This window comes from Rhodnius prolixus, unplaced genomic scaffold (assembly GCF_049639745.1).
Source record: "Rhodnius prolixus isolate KJV_2025 unplaced genomic scaffold, Rpr scaffold_9, whole genome shotgun sequence".
In the NCBI taxonomy this organism is placed as follows: Eukaryota; Metazoa; Arthropoda; class Insecta; order Hemiptera; family Reduviidae; genus Rhodnius; species Rhodnius prolixus.
Window position 1 is genome coordinate 29,355,536 of NW_027411604.1, and position 27,149 is coordinate 29,382,684.

Here is a 27,149-nt window from a genome sequence, read left to right on the forward strand (position 1 = left end):
TTTACCCTCCAAAACAACAACCAACAAACTAAACGTCAAGTTCAACTTAATAAATTCAGTGAATTCAACAGTGTAACTAATGCCTTTTGAAATGTCAATTCTCTTAACAAAAAATATCTATCCTACCAATTTGTCCCAGCTTTCTTATCAAAATAATACTCGTAATACCACATTACACTTCATACTTCAGCGATTGTTTGAAAAATATATAATAATCAATTTTATTTGTAATTAATATGGTAGCTATTATTTAATCAGCTGTAAATAGAAATTCAGAGGAGGAAATATTGCGTTCGTTTGCAAATTCAGTTTTCACTAAACGAGCATTTTTTGGGGGCCCCCTAATAAATTTTTTTTAAAATATTATTTGAAGCTGATTAACAATAAAATCATATTTCGCAAATCTCTCGCCGCTCCATCCACATCCTGCAGCAGTTTAACAGTTTCCGTCACCTTTTTCCCAATTAAGACCTGGCAAATCCTAGTTTCCTCTCTCATTTTCCCCCCCATTTCGACTATGGTTGCTTAGTGTACGGTGCGGTCATTCCGGTGATATTGAAGCTAAGCTCAAGCGCCTCACGAACTGCTTCATAAGATTTATTTTCAGCATTCCTGGAGACACTCGCATTTCGCACTATTACGATGAGTTGAGGTGGCTTCATTCCTTTTCCAAGTTATCCAATCTCAAAGGGCGTCTTATGTTTTCCACACTCTTCAAGTTCAAATCCTCGATCCATTCTCGCAATACTAGATCTCGTTCCTCTGATCTCTATATTCCCTCACACCGTACTTCATACTTTGATAAACCCTTCCTAATACGCGCTACCTCTCTCTGGAACTCCTTACCATCATCTGTCCGCCATGCTCCTACCCTTTCTATCTTTAAAACTCCTTTCTTTTCAATTATCTCCTTTCTACTCAGCTTCCTCCTGAATTGAATGCATTTATTTCATTCATTTTTACTTTTATTGTTTTGTAAAAACTTGCCAATTTTTTGTAAATAATATAAACATCTAAAATGGAGGCCAAACCAATTGGGCCTCCAACCTGTACATCTATTTATTCTAAGGGGACAATAGTCCCAGGATAATAAATTTTTATTTTCATTCATTCATTCAAAAAAGTTTCATACAATTGTTCTTAGCACCAGCAAATCACACTATCGTCCAGGGAAGGTCGATAGAGGAAGGAATCTATACAGAAAAACTAGATTCTCCTCACAGCCGCTTAGAGCCTGCAATAAGTGGAAGTCCAGCCTAGTTAGATCTTCACTATACTACGTATCCTATCACTGGGTTGGGCCCAGTTGGTTTGCTTCAATCAAGCCAAGCAATCTTTACTTATCTTGTATAGAATTTACTTATGATCGAGACCCTTGGACTATACGACTCCTGCAATCTTATTTTTAAATCCACTCACCACACTTTGCATTCAGGATAACCTAAAACTAGTGCGATTCGGAAAATTGAATTTCCCAAAACTTCCTCTGTGTACCGGTAGACAAAAGACTCAACTTCACATTTAAAAAAAAAAAAGTAATGCGAGAAAAGAAATAAAAAGTCCAGTATGTAGAAAATAATGATGGTAAAAGGTAAGAGTACTGGAGTAATAGTTGGGCAGATCTAAATTGGTGAGTGGATAGTTACGAGATTTAGTAAGATAGAAGAACGGAGAGAGCAGATCTCCCCCACGGACTGTGGTAATTGTGGCCGCCGTACTACAATAGCGACATACAAGCGAGCACAAGGGTGTTTGGGCGCTGATAGAGGCGTGGCCAGAAGACTTGTCCCCAGAGAACAAGACAGTCCACTCAGCATCGCCAGCTAAACTGCCACCACTTCCTCGCATTTATTTTATTGTTTTACAAGTCCAAGGACACTGGAGTCTCCCTCCGTTTAAACCGCATCAAACCTTTTTTTTTTCTTAGAAAGAACCTAAAATAACGTAGACAGTTTCACTCATCCCTTGCGAATTTGAAGTAAGAAGTACCGATTGTTCTCAGGCACATAGTCATTTTTTATAAATTGGAATTCATAAGAAACACATGGGTGAAGTAATCAACTTTTTTCGCCAATGTGAGTTAAAATTTGAAATAAGTTACAAATCTAGACGATTCAGGTCGCTTTTTACTATTGTTTTTAATACCTAAAGCATTGATTTGGACCAAGTAAAGATGTAATAAAAAAATACAAGTTATATAGTCATCATTGATTGGCTGGGGCCAAGCTGTACAATTAATTAATTCATTAATTTTATTTTTTTGGAAGGTCGACGATTCACACAATTACCTCATCATTAAAACTATTCTCTCTACCAGTGATTCCCCAATTTCCACTATTCAAATATAAGTCCATCATATGAAATTAAAAATACCCGAAATTCTTTATTCCTAATCTTAATAACTTAAACTATTTACGAAACTAATTATGTCACTTCCTGCATTGTCCCTATCTGCAAATCATAGCCGCATCGAAGAAATTCTGCTAGTTGCAAAAAATATTTACAATTTATTGAGAAAAATATTATAAACTTAGCTTCTAAAGAGATCAAAATATAGCTATGTTACTAGTATAAGAAACTCTAACAATTGCATTAGGTGGTTTTATACTGGATATCAATGAATTCGTTTAGAAAAAGAAATTATAAATGAGAAACTAGTACAGAAACTTATAGAAGGTAAACAGTAGATTAAATTACCTCCAAAGCTTCTTACCTAAAGTGGGGAGAAACAATATTTCTCTTCAGTTATATTGCAATATTACTTGAGTAGTAAAGTAAGGTTTGTCAAGCAAAATGGTTTAGTGCTGGTTAATTTTCTTTATAAACTTGATTTAATTTTAAAATGTCAACTCAGAATTGTTATAACTTTTATGTAGTTTATGTTTCACATTCTTTGAAAATTTAAGGTGAGAGATTTAATTTAACAAATAATTCATTACTTATTAATTATTTATCAACTGCATTTTTTTAAGGTGTTGTTCTCAATATTATTTCAATTTATATATATTTTGTTAATCTAATTGTTAATTTTCAAATATTAAATAGTAAATCCCATATTGGTTTCTTACTTACAACTTAGGTTAGTTTCTACTCAGTCTGCAGCCAGTCATGATTTTGACATTCACGCCGAACACAAAACTGGATCAGCCTGTAAAAAGAAATGATTTTATATAATTTTTAAAAAGTTTAATGTAAAAATCTTCAAATTACAGACAAGAGTAATATTTTGTCAAGGAAGCCAGACAAAAGATTATCTAGTGATAACCTTTCTGAAATGTATGCCCTAACAACTAAGTATTGTATAATTCAATTTATTTAACAATTTAAGGCTGGTTTTATTACAAGATAGTGGAATTTAAGCAGTAGATTCAATAATTTATGAAGGCTTACTTTTGCAGGATTCGATATTTTTGTCTCATTAAAGGTTGCTAAAAAACTAAATAACAGGTACGTTAGTTAAATGAAATTTTTATTAAAAACCTTTAGAATCATTAATCTGGATAATTTACTTAATTTAATCCAACAAATAGTTGCAGATGAATTAGATAATTTTTAAAGAGTCCCTTTTAGTCGCATTGAAGGCATGACGTCACAATTTAGTGATACTAATTGTAAAGCCATTTTCTTAACTCTTTTAAATGACTAAAATTAATTAATCGATTTAATGAATTATATGAATAGTAAGTTTAAAAATGATATTTTAATTTAGATTGCTACAATTTAAAAAAAAATGAATCTATTTACCATCTTCTCTAGAATTATAATTTAATTGGCCGCCATGTTGCAAGTCTTAGTATCTGAGAGCTTATTACTTTTTTAGTTTTCAACAAACCAATCATAAATAGAATTAATTTTATTTCGTGTTGTGCTTTTTTTTTATTAGGTAGTTAATTATTGGTTTTATATTAGATTTACTATTAATAATTATCTGAATAAATTTTACCTTGTCATAAATCTGGTCCAGCTCACATCATTCACACTCACAACTACATAGATAGCCCAACCGAGAGGGGTGGAATTGATATAGGAATCAGCTGTACCACTCACATTATTTTAAAATTGCGCGAAAAATTAATTTTATTTACTTAAAAAATAAGTAACGCTTAGAATAATATCAATAATAATATTTTCTTACATGCTGTTAATTTTAAATAATAGTTAATTTTTAATAAGTTTTGAATAAATTTTATGAATAATTCTTAATATTTATTTAATTTGTATAATTAAAATTAAATTAAATTTATCAATTTACACAACAAAAAAATAATAATAATTTTGTCTTACTTTCTCAGGCAATGAGCAGATCTAGAGCAGCGAATTTCAGTGTGCCCCTTTAATTGGCCAATAGCATTTCGATTTAAAGAAGACCTTGGTTTGGAGGGAAGAGATTTTATTGTTTGTAAAATTGTTCATTAAGTGTCTCCTTTACCAATCACTACAAAATCCTGGAATCTATAGAGTTAAATTACCACTGTGAGTACTGTTAAACTTCTTTATTTACAAGATTACTATTGTTTTTTTTTATTATTTATGGCTCGTCAGCTTCTGAGGTTTGTTCAGTGCACTGCAGTGTTCTCTCGTTACACTGTACATCACCTAACAGTGAGCTGTAAGAAGTTCCTTGGAAGAGAAAATCTAAGGGCTAGTTACTTACTGGTTTACAAAATTATTCTTTCGAAAATAAGAGTTTTCTTTTACATTTAAATTATTTCGTGTACAATGAAACAGAACCTTAATTCAATGTGGTTTAAGAAGTTAAATGATGCTAACTTTACTGAGCTCAGAGAGTAAGCTTGCTGAGAACGATTTGTGCACTCTTGTCAGTCTATTCACCAGCGTAGTTGCAGCAAGAGATGATAGCGAGGGAATGGATGGCTGAAAAGCTAAACTATTATAAGTAAAGACGATTGGGTTCCAAAAAACTCCTTTGGGATCTGATGGATTTTGAGGAAACTTCTATTTCTATTTATGGTTTTTTACGAAAGTAACTCTATTATTAAATATTATTGTTTAAAATGGTAATGGACCTATTATGTAAATATCTTAATGCTCTTGTAGCTCTGGTCAGCATCAGCGCTTATAGAATAACCTAGTACATTCTTATGTGAGCGTGCCCAACGAAGCTTCGACTAGTGACTCATACGCGCTGCTATAAACGAGCATAGATGATAGAATTGAATTTTTCATTTTTCTGCTAGCTGAACTCCAGTATCGGAGCTTCAAAATGGACGTCGAAAAATTATTTAGTGCTGTCTTTACTCATTATTTTTGGTTATTATTTTATTATTTACTTTTAAACAATATTTTGTTTTTTAAATCGTGCTTACATTTATTTTCATGTGTATTTATTTGTTGTTTTTTTTTCAATAAAATCATTACTTACCTAAGAGTAATCACTAGTTTTTCTTCTATGGTTATAGGATTTCCATGACAATTTTTCCAAAGTTTTCTTAATTTTGACCTTATTTTTTCTAAAATATAGTCGAATGTGGGTGGACCCATCCTCACATATTCAAAAAAACGATCCGGATAATTTCTAAGTTCCTTATATAAATAGTGAAATTCACCCAAAGTACTTCGTTTTTTATTTATGGGATGTACATGATATTTTCTAAAGCGTTTTTTCTTTAAAATATTCCATTTTGTTGCTGGTGAACTTAAAAACTCTTCTTCACTACTCGACATGTTGCATGTATCACAGCTCCGTTGTGCACACTAATCAGCGATTATATTTTACTCTATCAGTTATCATCTCTGCTATCATCTATACTCACAGCTCCGTTGTAAACGTACCCTAAAAGTCTTCCCTTCACCACTCCATGTTATACCAAACTCCTCTATATTTTTACCACAAAATCGTACCATCATAAGCGAGATTGTCTCTTCTTTCACACACCTCTGTATGACCAATAAACAACTTAGTTGGGATCATTAAAAATCATTTTTTCCATTCCACCTTAACCTACTTAACTACGTGCTAAAAACCAGTTGGCAAACAAACCTAAAGTCTTCTATGAGCCTATAGGCTTCCATATTCCCTCTCTTCTCTTACTGTGCAGAAAAGTCACCGTTCTCTGACGATTTTTTAGGTATGCTGAGTACAATATAAATTGATTGATTATATTTTGGGATTGGCTTTCAAGAACTGCCAATAGTAAGGTTACATCTAAATTTTTGCCAGAAATCCAATTTTACAGAATAGAAGTTTTAGTTCTTTGAATTTTCATGAAAAAGGCTGTCAACGATTAGTATTAACTTAATTTTTTTGACGAAAATTTTCAGAGGATTGATTCGAGGGAGGTTCCAGAGAACATATGTTGAACTTTAATTAGTTTAGAAGGCTACACAAATCATATCCGCTTGCCACCACAAGTGAAATTTTTGGCGGTATTGCTTGGGTTAAGGAAAATTCAGTGTAAGTACTGCATTTGTCAATTACATCTTAATTGTTAGTTAACTGAAGGAGAAAATCCGAGAGAATATTTAAATCAGATTTTTTTTTTAATTATGCCCTGCGAGATAAAGTTATTGAAAAAGCTGGTCCTCTGGTACATGCATCAGGCTTAGAGACACATTTGTGCATTCATAAAATTCAGCCCAAGCTGTTGTCGCCTTTACATTGCCAGACAGTTGTGACTAATAGAGCAGCAGTAACAAAATCATTTATTAGCTATCGTTTTGAGTTAGGCACAGTGCATAATAATAATAACAGTACTAAATGGCCCACACCCTTGCTCTAGCAAATTAACAGATGAACCTTTTAAACGATCAGCTATTATAATAAAATACCAATCGATCTATAATATATATATGTATCCGAGAGTTAAGTGCTAATGTCATTGTATAGTTATCCAAAAGATTTGCATAATAATGGCATGGAGGCGGGTATATTAATAACAGTGTTCCCAGCTGTAGCCGTCACCAACTAGTAGAGGCTCCCCTGTTAATGGAAATTGTGTATTATTATTATTAGAGCTTGGTGTTGGGGACTTTAGTGGTCTATTGATTAAGATGGTTGTCTAATTGTAATTATATTCAGTTCTACCACAATTTAAACAAATATTTCCCAATTATTATTTGCCTGTCCACATAGATGTTTAGGAAGTCTCTTAAACCTACTGCGAGGAAGTATTCAATCATGCCAAGATTTTTGATTTTTCTCCGTTGACACACGTTTGGGATACCCTGTGTCTTTCAGTGTTTTTCTTTAAATGGAATGGCAGTTCAATTAATTTACATATTTGCAGTTATTTGAGCTTTTCTTAAAGATGGTTCCAACAAGTTTCTTTAAACTTTTGTAATGATCGCTTAAAATATATGAAATTTTGTTAAATCTGATGAACTTCTTGGTCAGTTCAGTTACTGAATTTTGTGCTAACCTCTTGCTACCACTATTGGTTCAGAGATACATCTTCTTGTGGTTTGTGAGAGGATTATTAGTCATTAAATAAACACTAAAACTCAGGCTAAGTAGCTAATCCAGACGTTCATTCTGTAGGCATTCTGGAATATGTGCAACACATACTGCACATTCTCCTCACAAGACTCCTTGTACTGTTTGGACTGCTCAACAATGTGATCCTCCTTGACCCACTTCCATTTTCATTTTGTTGCTCTTACTACCTTCAGAGAGAAGTAAATACAGTACAACCTCCGGCTATACCCACCCCGGAAAACTGAAATCCCGGTTAAACCGAACACACAGTATTCCATAGTAATACATTACTGTTTCGTCCCAGAGATCAACTCCTATCTTAGACGGTAATCCTTTTTTTTTATTTTTTACATACATATTTTTTTTTTTATGATTTAAGTCGCGTCAACATCTATGGTTATTGGCACCCGGAGCTTTTTTCAGTGCACTGCCGGCCTCCGGACAGTGTTATCTCGTTACAGACAACACTGTCTATCACCGGACAGTGAGCTGTAAGAAGCTCCTAGGAAGAGAAAATCTAAGGGTCAGCAGCTGGATTCGAACCCGGGTCCTCCGCGTGGGAGTCCAGTACGCAAACCGCATAGCTAATCCCTTGCTAAAAAAAAAAGCAAATCCCAAGAAATTTAGTACTAATTGCACCATATTTTGGGTTTTTACATACATACTTACTTAATGACCCTTCAAGAAAATCAGGTATAAAAGAGTTACTGCCACGCCTACAATTATGTTACATCGGAAGACAAAAAATTAACTTTTATTTCGGCGCCGATCCAGGTGTTCTTATGATGACTCAACATGATTCCAGTTAATCCGAATCCTGGTTAACCGAGGGCCGATTAGTCGAGGTTGCACTGTATATTTTTCTTTTAATTTAAGGCCCACATCTGTGTCTTTGTGACATTTAGTTGCGCATTTTCATTTTTATAAGTTCTTTTAATTCATTTTTTCTGTTTCTATCTGTGTCACGTGCACACAATCGTTATAGTGCAAATTATTCTTTTTTTTCTTCTGAATTGTTCAATGTTTTTTACTCAATTGCTTTTCTTACTCATGGCCGGATTTAGATGAAAAGGGGCCCTAGGCTATTCCACTTATGAGGCCCTTTCACCTCCCATTTATAAGTTTGTAAATTACATGAGAGATAATAAAATACATCACCACTGTGATACACAGGGTGAACCAGTAACTAATGTCCATAGGCCTACTGTGTGTAGTACATCTGAAGAGGAGTTCAATGACGTATTGGCCAACTTCATATTTTCCACTGTTCTTGAGTGACGTCACTTTAATTTTTGCGTAATTTTAATTTTGCAATTTGAATGCAGGCCCCTCTTGATCCTGAGGCCCTAGGCTGAAGCCTAGTTAGCCTATAGGTAAATCCGGCCTTGGTAATACTTTTAAAGCAATATGTTATTTGTATATCGAAACCTAATAAAAGTTAATTCAAAGTGTAATAGCGTAGTAAAAAAGATTAAGGTTCTAAATGACCACTCGGTTAGGATGCCAAGTTTTTTTTAAGTAGCTACACATTACTAAACACAAATACACTCCCGCCTGAAATGGAAGTAAGCGATTACTACTACTTACTTTACCGTTACTAAAAGCAAAACATCTTACTATTCTTACTCGACCTTTGTGTATAATAGTTGGCAATAAATAAATGAAGAAATAAGATAGAACCATAATTCTCTCTTGAGAGATGGATAAGTAGGGACTGAAGGCCAGCTGCTCTGAATGGATACCGTTTATTTTATTGTTTCTTTTCTTTCTCGGTTTTTATTACTGACTGGTATGGTGGGCGTGCCTTCCAGTTTAATCTCTGCCACCCAGGGTGCTTGCCGCCAGCACACAAACTGGTCCCAGGATTATATGGCGATGTACTCTAATTTTACCGCCCCCGAACGGTAGTAACCAAAAGTATCATGTCTCTCTCTCTCTCTCTCTCCACTCGTGTTGATTGTTTTAGGGGAAATTAATCTGCGAGTTCGCTAATTGTACTGAGAGGGGGGGTGATCATGTAAACAAGCGTTCACAAGAGTATTACAACATTGTGTGGCAATGATTAAAAACAACTCCGTTAATAAAAGCCGTTCCCTCCATTTTGTAAACTTGTGTTCATTATCTAGGCTACAATTAAACTACAACCGCTTTTGTACTGATTGAACAATTACAAAATGACTGGATTAACTCTGGCTTTTGGGAAACTTTTTTTGGAATATTCACTAGACTTTCTCTGGCTGCCATTCTCGACTATCTAACTTAAACATTTTTTTAAAAATCTTTTACTGGAATTTACAACTGCAACGGTTGTTGCAACAAGCAAATGTGGTAAAAATTAAAAGAAAAGAAAATCATGAGTGGAGAAGACACCCAGTGGTGTCACTCCAGTAACTTGTTTTGCCCTCCCGATAAGAGTAGATCACGAGGCCATCTTCTCTTCAATCTCCTTAGAGGATTACCTGGTAATGTGGAGGAAGATAGGTGTTCTATGAGATGGTTAGGATGAGCTGTTGTAGAGGAATGAAATTTGAAGAAACGAGTGTTAGCAAGATCTGTAATGAAAGGGATTTTGAGGTCATTATGGATAGTGAGGTTAGATACATAGAACGGAGCGTTAAGAAGTTTTCGAAGTATTTTTGACTGTAATGCCTGGAGGCGTAGTGAGTTGGAACGATTAGTCGATCTCCCATACTTCGATGCCGTATGACCAGATAGGTTGCATTAACAGTAGATACGAGGGTGGTTTGAAAAGTTCTCGAAATCACCGCTAGAAGTCAGTGCTAGAGCAACGAGGTTCCCGCGCAATAATCACACATCCTTTGTGAGTGAACAAGTGGCGCATCAGTGCTCTTGCTGCAGGAGAGTGGTAGTGACGACTCTTTGTTGTTGTTCCCGAGCACTGATTTGTGACAATGAAAAAAACTGAGATTCGAGCAGTGATTAAGTGCTTTGTAAAGAAAGGTATGAAAGCAAAGGAAATTCATGCCAACTTCCACTCTGCTCATTCATATTCAACTGTTGCCAAGTGGACCAGCGAGTTTAAATTTGGTCGGGAGAGCTTAGATGATGATCCGCGTAGTGGACGGCCAAAAAGTGCTAAGACCTCAGAATTTATCGCAAAAGTGCATAAAAAAGGTCATGGAGGATCGTCGACTGAAAGTGCGAGAGATTGCTGAAGCTGTAGGGATGTCATCTGAACGGGTATATCACATTTTAACCGAAGAATTGGGAATGAAAAAATTATCCGCAAGATGGGTGCCGCGGCTCTTGACATTGGACCATAAACGCACCAGATTGGAAATGTCCGAACAAAGTCTGGCCCGTTTTCAGCGCAACCAACAAGATTTTTTGCGCTGGTTCGAGAGTCTTTTGTTATGTAGGTTAAGTTTCGAACGTTTGTCTAGTAGTCTGGGCGAGAAGTTTTGTAGCGTTGGTTAGTTTCTTTTTGTCTTTTCAGTGTCTAGTATGGGGAAACATTTTCTTAAAACTAGGAATTTTAACTGTTTGTAATACTGCATATTAAAGTGTAATGCAATTATAGCCCAATCTCACCTATCTCTGAAAATATACTTCCAGAAAATTTACTCTAACAAAAATCTTAGTTCAAGTAATTAATGGAAAGTTACAAGGGCAGTTTTAGAAAGAAAGTTACTTCCGCCGGACGCTCAGCTGATTTGCAAAATAATTTATTCTCACAAAATATTTCTTTAGACATCCAGGCAGTTCTACCGGTTCATCAAGTATGAAACAGCCTTGCAATTTATTGCCTCAGCATGGATGCACAAATAGGCGAAAAAAGTTCATTACTAGCGATTTGCGTGAGTTTACTCTTCGTATTACCCTAATACGGCAGGATCATGGTGGTATAGGCTCATTGGCCAAACTCCGTGGAGTCTAATCTAGAACTATAGAAGAAAACTCGTGCTTTCAAGCTTTAGCTAGAGCAGTCTCACTCTCATTGTGACCAGGGTTCGAATGACGAATGATCCATTATCGATTTAGTGCTAACAAGTAAGAATATATATTTATTATAATAAATATATATAATACAAAAAATAAATATAGAAGTATAAATGTATAAAAACATTTCAACCTTCTTAACAAAGTGAAGTAAAAGAAAAGTTAGGTGAGGAGGATTAGAATGCAGGGTAAAAAGGAGAGGAAAAACCTGGAGCTAGTGTAGGGAGTTAGAGTAGGATATGTTTTAGTCTTCTGTGTCTGTATGGAGTAGAAGGATCAGTAGGAGGCTATGTCGCGGCATAGTGGATTGGGATGGACAGTCTAGGATGGAAAGGAGTTTGAGCAGAGGATTTTGGATATAGGAGTGTACCGGGGATAATGGTTGCAGTCTCGTGGAGTGAGTCAATTCTAGTGCGTCGTGGAGAGTCTGTTGCGAGTCTCAGAAATTTGTTCTGTGTTGTCTTGGAGTTTCTTGATGTTGCTACTACAAGTCCAGGCTCCAGGCGGAGCAGGCGTAGAGCAACATCGGCCTAATGACCACTTTGTAAAGGAGGAGTTTGTTGGTCACAGTCATTTTGGAGTGACATGAGAGAAGAGGAAATAATAGTCTTACTAGTCCAGTTTGCCTGAGTTTACTTTGTCCTGAACGTGCGTAGTGAAAGTCAGTTTGTTGTCTAAAGTTAGCCCTAAGTACTTAACGTGGATAGACCACTGAATGAGAGAAATCAGTAGGGGGCTACGGATAACGAGTATCGAATGCGAATTTGTTGAATTCAATTAAAATACTAAAATAGAAGGTAACGGTTAAAAAAGTCTTCGTTAATTAATTCTTCGAAAAATGTGCCATTCCTCGCGAAGGCATAGGCTGATTGGCCAACCCCTACCGAATTCAAGTGTATATCCAATGTTTAGATTAGAGAACCATATTTGGAATGACAACAACGGATCGATTCAAGTTTGTACACAGATTTAGGCGTTTTTAGCCATTTAATCTTGCCTTCAAGCTGGATTATCCTAAATAATTAATGTAATCATTTTAATAACTTATTTTCGGGTTAAGCTTTTAAGCGATCTATTTGGAATAGAACTGCTATTGTTTTATGGATTAAAGATAGAGTTATTGAATACCAGATTAGAGGAGGTTAAACCAGAAATGGATTCTTTTAGGTAACTGTTACGGAGAAATTAGTTTCAAATTTTGTGTATACTAAATGTAATTCGCCCCCCTGTGGTTCTGGGTTTAGTAGAATAGGGCCACAGTATCTACCGCTTGTCGTAAGAGGCGACTAAAGGAGCAGCTGTCCGCTGGCCCTACACCTTATCCTGTGTATCTTCACAAGCTTCATTATCCCAGTTCCTTACCCGTTTCCTGTATCCTTTCTACTCCATATCCCCAACCGCCTTGTGGGTTAGAACGTTTTTAAAGACTAAGGAAGTAAACCCCTAGAGAAAATCCTGGTCCTCCAGGTTGGGGGTTGGGCGTAGGGCCAGTAACCCTACCTCGCCAATAACAAAAAACCACTAAAACCTCAAAGAAGAATAGATAATTAAACAAAAAATATATATGGTACGCGACCAGTGGGCAGACCGAGGTCGCGATGGAATGATGGTGTTTCTAAGGCTGGAAACATAGTGGAGCGGCGCGCAAAGCGGCGATGATAGCGAAGAGCAAAGCGGCAAAAACAAAAACTAGAAATAGATAGAGTTGCTCTATCTTCGCTTTGCTCGCCACTATGCGCGGTCCCATATGTTAACTTGTGTTTGATTTCGCCGCTTCGCTCTTCGCTATCATCGCCGCTTTGCTCGCCGCTCCACTATGTTTCCAGCCTAAGGATGCAAGAACTCTCCTTGATGTCCGAAACTTGGATGGTGGCAGCATTGGACTGGGACAACTGGCGAACTTTGATAGAGGTGACCAAGATTCGCGCAAACGAGTTGTAGCGCCAGTCAGAAGGAGGAAATATAATTCGGATTTTCCTAATGATAAAATAAATATTAGAGGCATTGATAATTGCGGAAAAAAGTGCTCGAGATTCAACCAACTAAGAGAGATGGGAGGAGGAATAATTTGAGATAGAATATTTGATAAAAACACTTCCGGCGTACACTGAGCCTCAAAAAAATATAGAATCGCAATACCTCTCAGAAAAGATAAAAATTGGAACAGCAGGAAATTCAATTTCACCATCAATTCTGTGAAAACGTGATGGTTGCACGCATTAATCCAGCAGGAAATGGGCAGGATGTGATTCGCTTTAAGTGGTTGGTTCCTTATAGGAAATATCTATGTTTTATTGCTAACATCCTGTTCTATAATTCTAGTCGATAAAAAAAGAAAACATACGTACATTTTCATTCGCTGTACATTAGTGGGTAAACTTACAATATAATATAATGTGGTTAGATAATAGTATAAAATGGAAACACATTTAACGCAGCAGCGGCGTAACATTAATGGTAATAAATTCATACGACAGAATGCTGCAGTAACGATATAACCTACCCTAGGATCTTTAATTGTGTATATAATAGAGGGTATGGAGAATTAAAGCCACATATTTCATTTATTTATTGCTCTGTTGGGAAATTATAATGGTGTAAGAGACAGACTTCCAGCGTCTGGAGGCAGATATAACTGAGCTGCAGGGAGGGTTGATTATTTCCATGAGCAAAGGAGGTAGAGGGAGTAAGTTGGTACTGCGCATGATCGTTACTTATTCAATGTAATTAAATCACTTGAAATTTGATTTATAATTTTTTGTGTAAAGTTTATTCACATGTGCGATAAATAACTATTTCGCTTTTTCTACACAATATTTATCGTAAACGGATGTAATAATTCAGTTGAATTTTTCAGTGTGCAAGCTCAGGAAATTTGCTCAGATGAATCTTAAGCGCTTCGTTATTTCCTAAATTTTTTAATAAAATTCCAGACAATTTATCAACTTACCAAACTTCTGTACCAACTGTGGACAAAGTACGCTACCTTGCACTGCACCTAGACAAACGGTTGACATGGAATCGCCATACTAGACTGAAAAGACAAGAAACTAACCCAATGCTACAAAACTTCTCGCCAGACTACTTGACAAACGATCGAAACTTAACCTACATAACAAAAGACTCTTATATCTACTGTTAGCTGTGACCTATTTGGTAATACGGCAACGAAATATACGTAGGGATCGACAAAGCGTTCCAACTCTCTAGACCAGGGGTCCCCAAACTTTTTACACAGGGGGCCAGTTCACTGCCCCTCAGACCGTTGGAGGGCCGGACTATTAAAAAAAAAAAACTATTTTAAAGTAAAAAAAAACACAAAGCGGGAACAAATAGAATATTTCAAATAAAGAACAAGTAAATTTAAATCAACAAACTGCCCTGTATTTCTGTGGGAATTATGGATCTGCTTTTTGGCTAATGAGATGGTCAATGTCCGGTTTAGTTATAGTGCTTTGCCTTTCTTCCTACTTCTGGCTGTTAGTTTACACTGTTTTCGGAGCCGTGACGCGTGCATCCCGCGTCATTGGAAGTAGTACTGTACATGAGCGACGCAGCTCTTTGCGGCACCGCCACATATATAGTGCTCCTCTTATTGACCACCAATAAAAGAGGATAAATGTCCTCAGGGGGCCGCATGTGGCCCGCGGGCCTTAGTTTGGTGACCCCTACTCTAGACATAACAGTCAAAAATACTTGGAAAACTTCTTAACGCTCTGTTCTATGTATCTAACCTCACCATCCATAATGACCTCAAAATCTCTTTCGTTAAAGATCTTGCTAACTCTCGTTTCCACAAAATTTCATTCCTCTACAGCAGCTCATCCTAACTCTGTCATAGGACACCTATCTTCTTCCACATTACCAGGTAATCCTCTAAGGAGATTGAAGAGAAGATGGCCCCACGATCTACTGTCATTATAAGAGCATACATGTGTCCAAGATAATGGAATGTCACACGGCGCCACGGTAGCCGAGGCGAGACCTGTAAAGCTAATACGTATTGTGGTACTGGGTTCGATTCCCGGTCTTAGGCCTTGGATTTTATTTAATGTTTAATAAAAGAAACTCACAGTAAAGTGCTAGTCGCCTCCGTCCACGACACCTAATTGGTAGTTGGACGTTAAGCACCGCCTGGAAAAATAGGTGATTACTTTACTTACTTTATTTTTAATGGAGTGCCACTGCTGGGTGCCTTCTCCAATCGTATATCCTGATATTGTTTTATCATGTACCTCATTTGCTTGTTGCAACAATCGTTGCTGTTGTAAATTTCAATAAAAGATTTTTTTATAAAAAACAGTTTATCGATTGGTGAAAATATATATAATGAACTCCGTAAAATCAAAATTTTTGTGTGCATCATAAACCTCAGCAGTGATGAAAAATTATAAATATATGTGATGATCTGTCGCTGACTCTTTAAGCATCCTGCGCGCACGAAGCATACATCAAGTAAACAAATAATAATATATATTTCCTAAGTAAGCATATTAATACAAATGGGCGGTGTGAAGGCAGCCATTTTTTTTTTTTTGTGACATGGTGAAACGTTGAGACGGAAATTGAATTTTATGAAGATATAAGAAGCGTGTGGTTTGTGACAGGAGAAACGTCGGTTAAACATCAAAAGAATGCTGTTAAAGACATGTGTAGGATAGGTAATTAGAGGGACACATAGAAAGACAGAAGAAAAGGGCCTGTTTGGTGTTTGGCCGGCAGTGGGCGTGGCGGAGGGGTTGTTTATTTCTAACAGCGGCCACCACAAAACTTTACAATCAAAAAAAGAATTGGTTTTCAAAAAAACAAAGAAAAAGAAATTAACATACAATCGAATTTTTATATTCTTCTCCTATTTAACACTTAGTAAGTATGCTACTTAAAAATCAACTTTAGAATGTTAAAATTGTGACTAGACCAAGGGGGGGGACAAAATTAACAGAGGAAATTCAATTACTTTCATGTTTCAACAGGAATTCTCTGGCCAAGTAATATTTTACGCACACTACCTTACGCGTGACTGTGTGAAACGATATTAAGTATATGGTAGAAATGCTGCTTGTTTATTGGCTAGCTTTGTTTACCAAACTGACAGTGCTAGTCAGCATTAGATACTAATGGCACTTGCTTGAATGTTTTCCAGGAATTTTAGAACTTTTATGTTTTTGATTATCAATTTATTAAATAATTATCAGTTATTTACATTTGGTTACCATTTGGTACTTTATACTTTCAGCTTTCTACCATTTAAATTCTATGGAATTTCTGTTTGTCTCCCTTCCATCATCCTAGACAATATGGGAAGACAAAAGTTAAGTTATTGATATGTTGAGGGATTAAGTTTGTAGATAATGCAATTTATAATTTTGGTAATAAGTTGCTGAGGATAATCCATTGTTGTTGAACATTTTGTATAAATATTTACAAACATATAATCTGGATTAAATTTCATCTTTCTACCATTTAAATTCTATGGAATTTCTGTTTGTCTCCCTTCCATCATCCTAGACAATATGGGAAGACAAAAGTTAAGTTATTGATATGTTGAGGGATTAAGTTTGTAGATAATGCAATTTATAATTTTGGTAATAAGTTGCTGAGGATAATCCATTGTTGTTGAACATTTTGTATAAACATATAATCTGGATTAAATTTCATCTTTCTACCATTTAAATTGTATGGAATTTCTGTTTAGTTGCGGAGGATAATCCATTGTTGTTGAACATTTTGTATAAACATATAATCTGGATTAAATTTCATATGTATTAGATCAGAATGTTAAATTGATTTGTTGCTTGCTAATTCCTAAGCAATTTATAGGCGTAAAATAGGAAGTTAGAATATTTATATATAATGTTGAAAATAATTATTAAGATCAAGAAGGCCTTGGTGCTGAAAGCCGTAGCTCATGATATTTCAGAGTTGTGTCTAATTGAATTAAACTTGACGTTGCCAGACTGCCGCCGCCTCTGGCTGTGTTCATTGTGTTGGGGGCGGTGGTGAAGGAAGTAACAGCGAAGAGTATGGTAGAAGCGGCGGAAATGTGCTTTGCTAGCCTCTGCTATATATATATCTATATCTATATCTATACACCCTCATCGTATTGTCTTGCAAATACTGATGATGATTACACTCCCCAAGGACTCCTCCCCTCCACACTGCCAGACAACCTCTTCTAATATCCAGGCCAAACTCCTGCACTTAACACACACAAAATACACTTTTATGAATACAATTTGCATTTATTACGCCCCTAAAGTGACGGACCCCAACACTGGCCCCATCATCCGTGGCGATATTTTATCACAGATTTAATTTTACGCTCGTGAACTTTTGTTGTAGAATTTCATCATTTTTGTATAAATAAATATAACTAATATCACTAACTCCACTTCGATATTATATTCAATTATTTAATATAATTTGCACTCTATCTTAATATTATAAATTGCAGAATTTATTTTAATTGATCTCTATATATTGCATAATTTGATTAAATTTTACACTTTAATTCCATACTACTCTCTCGACTAGCTCTAATCCTCTTGTACTGTCTCTCGTTACATTCTAATACTCCTCGCCGTCTGAATCGCCAGTGGCCCTGCGACTTCCTTGAAGGCTGAAGTCCTAAATCATTATTCTCCTATCTCTCCTCTCTCCTCCTCCTCGTATTCTCTTCCTCACCTTCTCCTCCTCACATTCTTCTCATCCAATTCTCCTCCTCACATTCTCTTATAGAGAGTGCTACCGCTGGGTAGTTTCTCTCCTCCTGCTCTCGTCCCGCACCAGTTCATCGCTCTCTCCATATTTACCAATTGTATACAATGTATACAGATTGTAAATTACAAAATAATTTTTTTAAAAAACACTTTAAAATTAAGAAAAAGATTTATTTCAATTATTTTAAAATTATGATTATATCATCACCAAGAGCTGTTTTTTAGTAAACTTTTTTGGAGTCCAGTACTTCCAGGATCAGTCCATCCTGATTTGTCTTCTAATGCCCTCTTTGGGGCCCATCCTGGTCATAAGATCATTATTTGAAGTCCTGGAGATGTTGTATACATTTTTTCAACGTTGCTTTAATACTCGGTGACTGCTAGAAGATTTTGATTCCTTACTATCCATTCTCAATCTTGTTAAGTTGGACCTCTGTACGTTTTAGATTGAAGCTCCCTTAGTCTTACGCCCCACTGAGAGACTTACACTAGCAGTGGTTTGCTGAGCGCATAGTGGATCACCTTGCCTCAATTGATTTTTTAATCCCAGGAGTTGGTGACCATTTCCAGAAAAGCAATTATATTGGTTATATTATAATATATGCAATGAAATTTCTTAGTTTGAATGTATAATTAATAATGTTATTAATTATAAATAAAGGTAAATCTTGGCCTGTATAATCTAAATTATACCCATTTTCCCTTAGCCTAAGCAACTCTTAGTTCTGCGGCTAAATGTGAGGCTAGATAGTTGGGAGGACGGGAAGACCCCAGCTACACGGTATATCACTTAGTAGGATAAATTTATTCCCGAGGTCTGGCGTACAAATGGTGTCCCCGAAGTAGAGCGCGCTCTCTATCATCCAGTGGCGCATCAAATTATCATTTTGCCAACCTCACCCCCACTCTTTCCTCAAAACCCCTCCTTCCTGTTGTGTTCAAACTAAACCAAGTCCGCCATTATCCATCAGATGATGTTTATGTAAATGATAAACTTGACGACAAACCCCCCCTCCTTTCCCGCCTCCAACCGCGACAACCGAAAACTGTGCATAATTGTGCTTAATGAATACCACCGTCCTATTTTTAGCGCTTCATGTAAATCAGGTACAGAAAAATTCAATTCAGAAGAGTTACAAAATAAACGGTAGAATAGTTCCCCATTACTCCGCCGCTCTTGCTGGGCGCTAATGTTTTTATGATTTATACCACTTTTGCAGCGACATGGTAGAGGAGTTTCAAAACATAGTATTTTGTGAACCATTTTCATTTGTATAATTCGTAATTTATTCATACAATTCAATTGAATGACTTCCTTGTACAAATGCGAGTTTTTTTTTAAATTAAAAAAAAAAAAATCCAAAATGGAACATATTTGAAAATATTGAAACTGGAATAATTAACCAGTACTTTTTTAGTGCGAGTGTTAAAAAAAGTTATTTAAGCAAATTTTTTGCTGTACAAGGCTTGTAGGAGATATTCCAAGAGAACGAAGCACACGGCCACTAATTGAAAAGCCAAATATTACAGGTTGGTCTAAATCAATTATTCAAAAATATCTTTTTTTGAAATACAGAGTCCCTGAATCCTGGCTTAGTCTTAAAATCGGTCATATTTACTATTTTAAATGTTTTCAGGAATAAACATTTTGCAAAAAAAAAAAATGCATGTGCTCTTTATAAATTAAGGATGAAAACAGTCGGAAAATTTAAATTTAATATTTTATCAAGTCGCCCATGATGTGACCCGATGATAATAAGTTTCTTGTGCAGCCCATTCGAGTTCATTCCACAAAAAGGGGTTCATTGTATAAGACTACAATAATCTGTCCATTGCAGAAGCGCTCTAAGACGCTAAGTGCTCCTCCCGTGGCTACCAGAGCAGAGGAGTGTATCCCTAACTGCGCATTGGTGAACTGGACACATCTAGCAATACGAGGTGTGGGCTATTAAATAACCAGACTGTTGCTGTAAAACATTTTATTTTAAATTTAAACATATTTAGTTATTATCACCGTCAATACACACCCCTCCCCTAACCCTAAAACGCCTAACCCTAAATGCGAATTTACCATTGTTCGAAACAGTGCTGGAAGTCTTTGGGGAACAGATAAAAGTCACATGGGGCCAGGTTAGGCGAATAAGGCCGATGGCCTAAAACTGGGATGTTGTACTTGGCTAGAAACGTCTTGACAGACAATGCAGTGTGAGCCGGCGCGTTGTCTTATGACCCATGACTTGTTCTTCCACAAATCGGCCGTTTTTCCTCAATCTTTCACGGAGTTGAGCAAGCACTTCACGGGAGTAATGTTGATTAACTATAATCGATATTTTCATCCGTTTTGGACGTGGAAGGGCGATCCGGGCGGTCATCATCTCCGAAGTCTTCTCGGCCATCTTGGAAACGCTTTAGCCACTCAAAAACTCGCGCACGTGTTTAACATTCATCGCTATAAACTTCTTTTAATAAAAGATAAGTTTCAGTAGAGTTAAAACCTCTACTGATAAGTTTTGATGTGAAATTTCACGACAATTCGTGGCTGTACTACATGTGTAGTATCATGTTTTCGGCAAAAAGGAACTAACACCTCTTACACAAACGGACGGTTCCGGTCAGACAGATTTCTCTACAAACACGTGAGACGCTGCAATCGGAAAGAGAAGGCTTTACGCTGCACAGCTGTCGGTCGTTAAGGATTTGGCACATGCATAGTTCTTCTGTAGCAGCATCAGTCTCGTTATTTAATAGCCACACCTCGTACTTCCTGCTATAGACTAGCACCAGGGTTACAAGTTCTCGCCTGCTCCAGAATATTGCCGCAGTAATTTTCGTTTTGTTAAAATCATGATCTCTACGAATCCTACCTCAATTGCATATAATTTAGCTTGGAATCGGCGTATTACAACCATAGTTCACAATATCGGGCAGCAGGACTTATCGCAACTTGATCGCCAGGCCATCTACGAGCTTTAAAGAACTGTAGCTTTGATGAACCTCTGCTTGGCTTGGCAAAACGCTTCTGATCTCTATGTATTTCGCAGTGCCCTGGTGCTGAAGTTTTCTTTCCTTCCCACTTAGGCAGGATCCATCCTTTCGCTTACTATTCAAACCTAATTTACATCATGCTTTGTTGCAGTGAGGGCTTGCATTGCTGCTTGACTATCTTTCTCTCAAGCCTCGCTGCCTAAAACTGGGATACTGGAACAGTAAGACACCTGGTAAGTTTTTACTTGTCTTACCTGCTAAATTGCTGAGAGTTTGGCGGTCCCCACCAGAAATGTGAATATAAAATTTGGTGCTAAGAATTGTTGGTTGTTGGACGCTAAGTCCTCAATTATAAATAAGCATTCTTTATATTAACACCAACTGCGGATAGTGTTTCTTCTTTGGCAATTTTTTTGAGTTAGGCGCGTCCACAACTAAGACTATTGGCGCCCGTAGCTTTTGTTAGTTGTACTACTCTCTTTACAGACAAACTGTTCATCACCGGACAGTGAACTGTAAGAAAGCTCCTAGGAAGAGAAAATCTGAAGGGCCATCGGCCTGGATTCGAACCCTTGATCTCTGCGTTGGAATCCCAGTAATCGCTAACCACTCAGCTGATCACTTCCCTACTTCTGGTAAATAACATCAACTTTGTTCAGTGGTACCTGTTCATCCTGCTCACTGCTAAAAAAGCCGTTCTGTCTTCCATTAAAATTTATTTTTAATCACACCAATCAAACTAATTTCCATGACAATTGAGTATCTATTTCTAAGTTATGCGGCTGTTTTAGATGCAGTGTTGTATGGCTCAGTGGTGCCAACAGATCTTTTGATATCATAGAAGACAATCTCTTTCCTCTTTGTTCATCAATCTAATCATCGTTAACGCCTAATAAACATTACGTGTTTGTTGTGCTTGTCAGCACATGCATGCTGATAATATTAATTTGTTTCCTCTTAAGCTTTAAATGTGACGTTATTTAGATTTCTGAGAAATCAGTCTGCATCATTAGATGTCCCATTACATAAAGTACCTTATTTAAGGACTTAATGGTAATATTTTTTCTGGATCGATGTTTTCTTTATTGAGCATTTTGTTTATGTGATTACAACGAATAAATTTATTAGGAAGTTTAATTTTTTCGTTGTTCATCTTAGCTCTATTCTAAATCCAGGTCGGATTGCTGATCTAAAAGAAAAAGTCTTCTTTCAAAGATAGGTGAAGATTATGAAGAAGTCTTAAAAGAACTTTATAATTACCGCTAAGTCTTGCGGGCTACTTTTTGGCCAAAAGATTTCGAATGAATGAAACAATAGATGGCTGCTATCTGTTCAGTATCCAAGCCTCCTTTTCACAAATATTTTGTACGCTCTCAGATCAACCATCTTGCTATTCACATTAGCTTAAAAGTTCGCTTGATTCCTGCCCAGTTACATTTGTAGTAGGGAGTCATATTTAAAGTTTTTATCTAAAAATTTTGGGGGAATATAGAAAATCGTTTAAATGTAATTAGGAAATTGCGGGACTTTTTCATCCTCAGAGACTCTTTGGTACACAAACACGGCAGATTTCCTTTCACAACTAATTGGTATTAGGAGAGAAAAGTTTTATGCCAGCATCTATGCAGTAAACATTTAAGGTTTGGACATTTTTCAAAATGGTAGAATGCCGTTTACCACGGAAATTCTTAAAAGTATGAAATAATGATGTAGGACCAAAATAGTCGTAGATTATTTATAGGATTTCATACAGATAAAAAAGAATGGCGAAAGGTATCCGGTTAGATGCAATGTAGGCGGTGGCAAGACAAAGACCAGTGGCTTGCTAGGCTGGAGGCTTCTCAAGGCAATGGGGCTTTAAGGAGGTACATAATATGTAGTTCTGGATTCCCACACGGAAACCTGGGTTTGAATCCAGCTGATAGCCCTTAGATTTTTCCTCTTCCTAGGAGCTTCTGCACAGCAAACTGTCTCTTGGGAAAAAAAATAAAACTGATATAAAATAAAAAACGGGATTATTTAATAATCCTATTTTTAATTGATAACGATTTTTATTCAAAATACACTCCTACAGAAACAATACATCGCTGTAAACTTTGGTAGAATGTTTTAAAGCTCTCTGTATAATCATTTCTTGGTATGCTGTCCAAAATGGTGGTCTTAGCCTTCTGGATATCCAAAATTGCGTCGAAACTTCTTCCTTTCATCACCAGTTTCAACCTTGTTAATAACCAGAAGTTGCACGGTACTGAATCAGGCGAATATAGAAAGTGATCGAGCACCACGATACTTTTTTCGACCAGGAAATCATGAACAATCTTACTCCTGAAAAATCAAGGAAAGAACATTAATTTTGGTTGGTGCAAAGCTCACTGTGGTATTTGTAATAATGAAACTGTGGATTTACTTGCTAAGTAGGCCAGTAGTTCTGGTGAGTACTTGGCGATACCTCTTCCACCATCAGATTTAAAGGGCTGGGTAAAAAGAAAAATCATGGAAAAGTGGCAGTGGAAATTCGAAAATTTGGATATGGGCTTATTTTACAAAACCATGGTACCACAGATTAACCATAAAGTATGGTTTAAAGATGGTTATTTTGGCAAAAGAATTGTTACCATAATAAATAGAATAGGTATTTGTAAGTCATATTTGTTTAGTTTAGGGAAATTGGTCTCTCCTCTTTGCAGGAGATGTAATGAGACGGAGGATTTTAAACACGTGGTTATGGTTTGCCCTAATTACAACAAAAGAAAGGGAAAAGTTTTTTAATGAGATCACAAGATATTGCACTGTTCCTCTCTATTTTAAGGAGATAATATTTTCAAATAACATCTATGTTTATTCTTCTTTGGTAGAATTTATTAAGAATTAAAATATTTAAAAACCTACCACAAATACAAGTTGTTGTTTGGTTAATAGTGTAAACACTGATACCCAAAAAAAAAAAACAATCTTACACTTGTGGGCCGGTGCATTATCTTGCAGGAGCATCCATGACCCTTCTCCCGATATACGGGCCGAACTCACTGAATCCTGGCCCATAACGGTGTAAAACCCCCAAGTAATAATCTGCAGTTAACAGTTTCACCACTTACATTCGTCTACATAAAAGCAGTAACCTTTTCAATGGCGACGCACTGTCTTAACGAAAGTACTATGTTCTAAGTCTGAAAGTGCACAAGAAATGCTCCGATTTCCAGCTCAGAAGTCGATGTTCCTTAAATTTCGTTTAGTTTACCACGATTACACTCCATTACACTGTTAATCGCGTGCTCACCTTTCTGCTCAATCAGCTAGGTTTGAGAAATTTTGTTCCGAAGGGAGTTCATGTTAGAGGGGGCAAGGACTCCACAACCATTTCCCAATAATGGAAGAATCTCGCATAAGAGAGCTTGCGAATATTAGAAATATAATATTCGATATGTATTCACTGGGCGTCTTTAACAATGGCTGCAGGAGTAAGTACTTCTGCCATAGAAGTAACGTCTTTACATCAGATGACTGAAATAACTATAACGGTTGATGTTGGTGCTTAAGAATACATTATAGTATCAACTTTTCCAAAATTACAACACTTTTAGCGTTACAAGAAAATCTAGCCTGAATAACGCTGAAAGTACTATTAAGAAAAAAGTGCACGATGTAAAAGATGGAATAAGAAACGCTAACACCTCAACTTACAAGTCCGGATGACATTGGTGTGTGCTAAGTAGGTGGCTGTATGAATGTTAACTATAGATCACTACAGGGGGAGTAAAAGAGGATGTATTTGTACTGTATAATGAGATACGGGCGCTGTTTGACAATCAGGTGGTAGATCGGGGTTGTTGTGACGACAACACTCTGCCAAAAAAGATAGAGTGAAAGACATGAAGGGAACAGCCAGTGGCGGGCGTCTTGGGTGCCGCCTCCAAGCCGACAAGGCCCACCCCTGCTGGTAATGGCTGGTATTAAACCAGCCACCAACTTATATACGAATTAATGTCCCAACATGATAGTGTAAACATTTTTAACGTTAACTTTTTCTATATTTTTTTCCCACCGAAATCCACTCTACTTTTTCTTTTGTAAATCGTAACAAAGGAAATACTCATTAATCTTACCACAAATCTTGAAGAAATTCATGGCGGTCTTTCTGGTGATATTGAAGCTAAGCTCAAGCGCCTCCATGAACTGCTACATAAGATTTATTTTCAGCATTTCCCCAGAGACTCTCGCATTTCGCACTGCTACGATGAGTTGAAGTGGCTTTTTCCTGTCTAACGCCGCCAATATCTTTTGGCTTCTTTCCTTTTTCAAGTCATCCAGTCTCAAAGGCCTTCCTATATTTTTCAACTCCTTAAGTTTAAATCCTCGATACATTCCCGTAATACCAGATCTCGCTCATCCGATCTCTATATTCTTTCTCAACGTACCTCATCCTTTGACAAGTCCTTCCTGATACGTGCTACCTCTCTCTGGAACTCTTTACCATCATCTGTCCGCCATGCTCCTACCCTTTCCATCTTTAAATCCCTTCTATTCAGTTATCTCCTTTCTATTCAGCTTCCTCCGAAATTTTAATTCTTTTAATTTATTTCCTTAATTTCTATTGTTATTTTGATTTTCACTTTTTGTAAATATTTATTTATTTATTTTCTGTTTAATCACAGGCCAAACTATTAAGGCCTCTATTTGTACCTGTGTTTATTCTTAGGGGACAATTGTCCCAGAATAATAAATTTCTTTTCTATTCTATTCTAAATTGAGGTAAATAAATTCTGTTAATAATCTTAGTAAACTCAACAATTTATCCACTCATGCACAGTGTCGTCTTAGTGGTGATTCTGAGATGTACTGAGATAATTTAGTTTTTACGTCATATGTTCAAGAAAAAGTTAAATTATTAGGCACTTATTTTATTTTTTTTTAAATACCTATTTCAATGTAGTGAACTAACTAAATGAACATTATTTCAACATTTTTAGTAAATATTTTTATATTTTTTCCAATAATACGCGCTTTCGATGAAGATGTATATATCTATTACTGAAGCACCATTTGTACTGGCAGTAGTGCAAGACACACATGATGGGCCAAATATAGATTGCATGGCCATACTTGTACATAGACGGTGGGCGCTAACATCAAGTAAATGTTTTGCAAAACCTGATAATAAAGTTATCGCTTATGGTATATCAGATATAAAACAGTTTTCAAAAAATCAAACTTTACCAATTGAAGAAATAATCTACCATCCTGGTTATCATGAACACATAAATATTAATGACATAGCAATAGTAAAGTTTAAAACTCCAGTTGAATTTAATGAAACAGTGAAAAATATTGAAATAGAAGAAACGACTTGGCCACAAGATGACAGAACATTGAATAGGGAATGTATTAGTTATCGTTTTGGTCAAACCAGGCGCAAATTAAGTGCAAAAAAAGTAAGGGCAAAGCATGGTAAATCTGGTTGTTATTGTTATCCTTATATTAGAAATATCTGTTTACAATCAATTGCTGGTGATAGTATATGTTATGATGATTTTGGTGGTCCATTGATTTGTGATGGTAAACTAGTCGGTATTGCAAATACAATTGTACATCTTGAGACATGCGTAGGAGTCGACACATCTCCATCTTGTGGTGATCAAGGTGTCATGAGCATGTATACTTTCATATGTCCCTACTTACAATGGGTGAAATGGTACGTTAGAAAGACACCTGCACCACCAGCAAGTTGTGACGCATCAAGGAATGCTGAGACAGTAAGGTTAACAATGATATTTCTGTTAATTTCGCTCCATTACATTGTACGAAACCATTAAAATAAAAAAAGAAATATATTATTTATTATTGTTATTATTAAAACTGTCCGGTAGGACAGTTGTATAAGGGTTGATCGTCAAAAACTGCACGAAAAAGCGTAACGTTGAAAAACACCCAACTTTGACAATTTTTTTCTCTTTTTCTATAAAAGATAAAATTCCCAAATTTTCTTTAAAATAAAGGGCAAACCCTCCATTATAACTGTAATTTTTTTTTTTTTTTTTTTTTGCAACATCATA

The 27,149-nt window shown here is 36.3% G+C and overlaps 1 protein-coding gene and 1 long non-coding RNA gene across 9 annotated transcripts in view; one reads left to right on the plus strand and one right to left on the minus strand.

Annotated features, from left to right (window-relative positions):
* LOC141454638 (uncharacterized) overlaps positions 1 to 4,013 on the minus strand; it is a 115,034-nt gene extending 111,021 nt beyond the window's left edge. For both annotated transcript variants that reach the window (XR_012458855.1, XR_012458854.1), the window contains exons 1-2: positions 3,944 to 4,013; positions 3,073 to 3,148 (exon numbers count right to left, since the gene is read on the minus strand). This is a non-coding gene — a long non-coding RNA (uncharacterized lncRNA). The remainder of the gene's footprint in view (positions 1 to 3,072; positions 3,149 to 3,943) is intronic.
* Positions 3,144 to 27,149, plus strand: part of LOC141454637 (chymotrypsin-2-like) — a 105,295-nt gene continuing 81,289 nt past the window's right edge. For 2 of the 7 annotated variants that reach the window (XR_012458847.1, XR_012458846.1), the window contains exons 1-5: positions 3,144 to 3,276; positions 3,399 to 3,447; positions 4,293 to 4,473; positions 6,283 to 6,415; positions 21,251 to 21,332. Coding sequence is in view for 2 of the 7 variants with exons in the window: in XM_074129090.1 (XP_073985191.1) it covers positions 26,106 to 26,528 (423 nt within the window). In the remaining 5 variants the exon portion in view is untranslated. Of the gene's footprint in view, positions 3,277 to 3,398; positions 3,448 to 4,292; positions 4,474 to 6,282; positions 6,416 to 19,579; positions 19,645 to 21,250; positions 21,333 to 25,988; positions 26,529 to 27,149 lie in introns of those variants that run through there. The other 5 variants (XM_074129090.1, XM_074129088.1, XR_012458848.1 and 2 more) reach the window with 4 other exon arrangements.